Source organism: Belonocnema kinseyi, chromosome 5 (genome assembly GCF_010883055.1).
Source record: "Belonocnema kinseyi isolate 2016_QV_RU_SX_M_011 chromosome 5, B_treatae_v1, whole genome shotgun sequence".
NCBI classification, from domain to species: domain Eukaryota; kingdom Metazoa; phylum Arthropoda; class Insecta; order Hymenoptera; family Cynipidae; genus Belonocnema; species Belonocnema kinseyi.
The window spans coordinates 31,534,943-31,540,433 of record NC_046661.1 but is presented as its reverse complement, the minus strand read 5'-3'; the positions used below and the strand labels follow the sequence as shown (position 1 = coordinate 31,540,433).

The 5,491-nt window shown below is 35.9% G+C and overlaps 1 protein-coding gene across 1 annotated transcript; it reads right to left on the bottom strand.

Moving 5' to 3' along the window:
- Positions 1-218: 218 nt before the first annotated feature.
- Positions 219-2,108, bottom strand: LOC117173593. The gene is made up of 2 exons (XM_033362233.1): positions 1,307-2,108; positions 219-1,261 (listed from the first exon to the last, which is right to left on the bottom strand). Exons 1-2 carry the CDS (start codon positions 2,106-2,108, stop codon positions 219-221), a joined length of 1,845 nt encoding a protein of 614 aa, XP_033218124.1.
- Between the last annotated feature and the right edge of the window lie 3,383 nt (positions 2,109-5,491).

Sequence of the window (5,491 nt, the reverse complement as noted above, 5' to 3'; positions counted from 1 at the left end):
TGGAATCGCAGTGTGTTTTAGTGGTGCAATTCGCGATTTAGAACAAACAAGCGATGTGAAATGTTTTCCCTGATTATCAGTGGAGCGAAGGTATATGCATGCTCCATATGCCTTTTCACTGGCATCGCAAAAGCCTCGTCATTGGATTTCCGTTTGATTTGAAACGGTGATACACCTTTTAAATTCAAGATGATTCAAAAGAGGTAATTGATTGCCCCTTATAGCCCTAGCCGATCAAAAAGTTTCGGGATTTGTGAAAAAATGGTTCTTTTTGTTGGCTGATTATTTAAATCAGTGATATTCACTGTGTAAATAATTGAATCAGTGCTTTGATTCCAGAAAAGTCCTAGAGTTTTAATATTCTCTGTAGGATCTAAAGACATGTGTGTATTTCGCGAATCATTTTTAAAATCATTAGTTAGTCTAGGTTCATTTGAAGCCCATTTGCGCAGATTGAACCTTCCTTTTTGTAAGAGTTCAATTAAATCATTACGAAGGGAGAGAGCTTCTTGATACATATTTGCGCCTGTTAGAAGGTCGTCGACGTAAAAATCGCGTTTTAAAATAACTAATGCGGTTGGATAATTTTCGTGTTCATCTGCTGCTAGATGATGAAGCGTACGAATCGCGAGAAAATGTGCAGATGTCGTGCCAAAGGTTACTGTATTTAAAGTATATACTTTAATTGGATCGTCAGGAGTTTCGCGCCACAGAATTTTCTGAAATAATCTGTGCTCGTTGGTTAATTGAATCTGTCGATACATTTGCTCTATATCAGCTGTGAGAGCGAAAAGAAATATGCGAAACCTTGTGAAAGTTGAGAATAACTCATCTTGGATTGTAGGTCCTACCATTAGAGCATCATTTAAAGAAATGCCTGAGGAAGACTTGCAAGAGCCGTCAAACACGACTCGTGTTTTCGTTGTGAGACTACTATTTTTAATTACTGCATGATGTGGAAGAAAAAATTCACGATTGAACGATTCTTCGTTTTTTAAAAGTGTCATGTGATTCTCGTTAAGAAAACTCTGAATACATTCAAAATACTGATCTCTAAGAATTGGATCTTTTTCAAATTTTCTATCAAGAGAATGAAACCGATTGAAAGCTATTTGACGTGATTCACCGATTTTAGTTTTATTCTGATTAAAAGGCAAATGAACCGTATAACGACCTAATTCATCCCGTTGAGTGTTTTTGACGTAATCCGACTCGCAAGCCTCTTCTTCCACGGAGAGCATGGAAGCTGTAGGACTTGAATCTAATTCCCATAAAAGAGATAAATCTCAAAATTGAGTAAAATTACAATACACTTTTGCATGTTTTGCGAGTGCTTGATGAAAACATCCTGCTACTACCCAGCCGAGTTCTGTTTCCTGGAAAACTGCAGGGTGATTTTCGATTAGAATTTGACCCTGACGTAAGAAGTGATAAGAATATTGCGCGCCTTGAATCATATCGACTTCGGTTGGATTATGAAATCCCGAGTCTGCTAGAAAGAGATCTTGTGGTATTTTAAATGAACTACGATCAACAGGTAATGTGGGCATAGTATTGCCTATGTCTTTAACGACGAATAATGGAAGATGATGCTGTACATTATTGTATCGCGATTTAATGGTAGACGTTGCTATATGTTTTACGCTTGTAGCGAGATTATCCACTGCCTGATGCGGTATGTCAACAGCTACTTTTTTAAGTCCAATTTTATTTGCAAATTTTTCTGTAACGACACGAGGTGGAGAACCGGAATCTAACATTACACGACATACATGTGATTTTCTTTGTTTGTCTATAATAACTGCGACAGCTGTGGCTAAAACTACCTCCGACGGTATCAAAAGTTGACAATTACGAACTGAGGCAGGGGATTCTTGAATAGAGTGAGTCGATTGACTCTGCTGTGGTGAATTATTCACTTGATTAATCGAATCTGAACCTTGTTGATTAAAATGCAAAAGAGAATTACGTCTTTTTCCGCATTTAAGACACCCGCCTGATAAACCATTTTTTGGATGATGATGTCCTCGTAAGCAATTAACGCAAAGAGAGACCTTTCGAGCTGCTTCATACCTTTCTTTGGGAGATAACTCAAAAATTTGCTGCATGAATATACGCCGTGCTCTGCCTTACAAATGTAACACGAAATTTTTGAAAACGGTTTTGACTGCAAGTCATTTGCACTGGGGACAGTTGATGTAGCAACGCCCATAAATGGATGACGCGAATTCTGACGCGAATGTGAAACGCCTTTTAAATGTGAAGCTTCTTGAAAATTAACTTGATTAGTGGCTGCCCTTGTCTCCTCAATCTGGTAGCGGCGCTCTAAAAAGTTTAATATGTGTAAAAGTGTAGGTTTTTCTATATCACAGATCGATTCCTCCCATTTTTCGATTGTGTAATTATTTAATTTGCTCTTAATTAAATGATTAAGCATTGCATCCCACTTGTCTACTTCAGCGGATAGTGCTATCAATAATAAATTTTTTATTGTGATATCGACCACTTAAAAGTTCCCAGGCTACCCTGTAATTTTCGATAGTTGTTTCAAGAGACGCAATTATATTCGCCACGTCACCTGTGACGCAGCCTTTTAGATAAAGAAATTTTTGAACGATCGGAATATCTTGATCATTGTGTATCATGGAATCAAAGGCATCATAAAATCCTAACCAAGTATCAAAACTACCAGAAAAAGTTGGAATTTTCAAATCGGGTAATTTAATTCTATGGGCGCTATGACTTGAACGTAAATTTTGTGATCTATCGGCAATACTTTCATGAGAAAAATTACCTGAATTTATTGTAAAATTATCTCCCAAAGTGTTACCTGAATTTTCGCTGTTTGCGTTACCGCTACTGCTGGATCAATTGCTCTTTCAAAATTTGTTAGGGCTAATGATGCCGCTGGGATATGCTTACCCCTTTTTATTAAAGTCTTTACTCTTCCGGAAATAAGGTAAAATCTATTCTCAAAATCTGATCTTTCTTTTTCATTAATTGGTTCTACTTCTTCATTGCCGAAAGTGAGTTTATCTATTTCATCTTGACATTGATCAAAATCTTTTTGTAAAGGAATATGTTTCTCTTTGAATCGAGTTGCTAAATCGAGAGTCTCTATGTCAGTTTCCGCAGTAATTGAATCTAACACTTTTTTAAAATTTGTTAATTTCGACTTGATTACACTACAATTTATTTTGCAAATGTTAACGCGTTCAGCCATTTTGAATATATGCGATTTGGATTAAATAGAGAAAAAATGGGATTAGTATATAGTTGAAAATCCGAATCCGCCTGGATCTCGGTTAGAAGCTGCGATGTTCTCTGATCCCTGATTCTCTCAGTTGGACCACACATGAATGTTGAAATTTCAGATGTCCATGTTGCTGTATTTCTGAGCTGTGATGCTCCTGGTTTACGACAATTGTCGCTGAACCCACAAATTGATGTTGAAATATCTGATACTTTTCCAGGTCTCAGAATAAGGAACTGTGATGTTTAATGGTCCATGGATAGTTCTTGGCTTTACATTGAATGATCACTGCTGTGATCTGTAAATGTGTCTTAACTTACAGGAAGTTTCACTGATTTTGTGTCCACTATCCCGATTGAAGAGTGACTTCACTGTTTCACTTTATTGTCACTCTTGCACGGTTTCATAGAAGAACAATGTTTTTTTTTGTTTTTGGAATATTTACAATTTTGAACTGAAACTGGCACAATGATTTAACCGACACGGAGCTTTTGTTTTTGCCGACCAATATAAACCATCCGCGACTCGAAGGACCAAAAATGTTTATCGTGAATAAAATGGTGGGTGTTTTGATGATAAATATTTCCGGGTATTTGTTTGACCTTTTTATATTTACACAGGTACACAAATTTAACACTAGTACACGAAATGAAACTGAGTTAAGAACGCAATAGTTTGAAAGATGTAAAAAATTGAAATCGGAAGATCGGCTCGGACGACGAGTTCCGAGACTGATGATAAATAGTTGAGAGTTGAAATTGTAACAATTGAAAAAGGTGGAAAATGAACAAAGTTACGAAGTGCGGAGGTGGAGGAACTGAAAATTCAGTGAACATTGGTGGGGTCACTATACATATCCCGATTGGCTAATGAAACGAAGAGTGGGATCCATCGGTAAATCCCATTTCTAGTTAAATCGCTTGGCACTGAAAATACCTGGGTCAAAAAAGGTGCGGGCAGCTACAACTTACCCGACTATATACTACCATAGTAAAAACGGCCAGTTTATAACATTTGCAATTATATGACAGTCCTAACTGATGGATTTTATGTGCTGTAAAAGACTTGGGATTTTAATACTAAATGAACTGTAGGGAATGAAGGAACCTTCACTAAAGTACAGAAACTTATCTAGAAATTTATGATTATGTCCATTCTAGACTGTAGGGTTATAGCATAATTGCATTGTCAAAATTTGTACAAATTCTTTGCAGGAGGTAAACAAACAAACCTATTGTAAAACGAAAGTTTGGAAAGAGAAGTAAACCTAAAGTGAGAAATTCTAATTTCTATTTTCTTAAGAAGTAACAATAAAAATTCAGTTTAAAGTTAACAATTCCTAAAATTATTGAATACAGCTGATAATTAGTCGAGATTTTGTAATCAATTTTATGAGTTGCCCCCTTTCATATTTGTAAGCGAAAATAGAGTCATATTTTTTGCATAAATAAGTTGAACTGGAAACTCCCTCAAGGTACGTATAGGCGCTATCATAATTTAACATATGTAAAAAATCAATATATTAGCGGGCGCCCATAAAAAATTCATTAAGGTGTTCTATACATTTTTAATCAATAAATATATTTTGGATTGCATCGGAAACAAATGAATTTAAAATTTCGTGATGTAGTTCATGACAAGAATATTCCTTTCACGTTTACTGTTTCAATATGAATAATTTATTATTCATTTCTTAAATATTTTCTTTAATAGAATCCAAAACATGCATTAGGTAATTTCTCAGGAATAATATGGGTGAAAAGAAATTGGAGGACAGTTTTTACTTTATTGGTGTTACTAATAGGAGTACAAGTGTAAATCGTGGATATTATTGGATATTTTTTTCACTCTTTCGACTGAAATTTAACGTATATTCATTTGTTTAAGCAATATAATCTTTTTGAGGCAGATGGCGCACGCGTCTCGCTTCGCGTGCTAGTTTGAGTGTGCCTGGGGCACGCGACTGTTGCTTCTCGCGCTCCGCGCTCGATAATTTATTTATCTCGCACTCAGCGTTCGGTCTTTGCAGTATCCTCCACATTTGTGCACAGACCACAATGCGAAATTTTCTACATTGTATGTTAAAAACCATTATATCAATTGTCTATTACAATTTTTTTGTGTGTATCTTGGTCTGGCACTGCTTATTCAGATATTGAAAAATAATGTTCACATTTTATTTTTCCTGATCCTAGTAGGACCCTGCTGTGGTTGTTTAATCCTTTTCCCTGTTTTAAG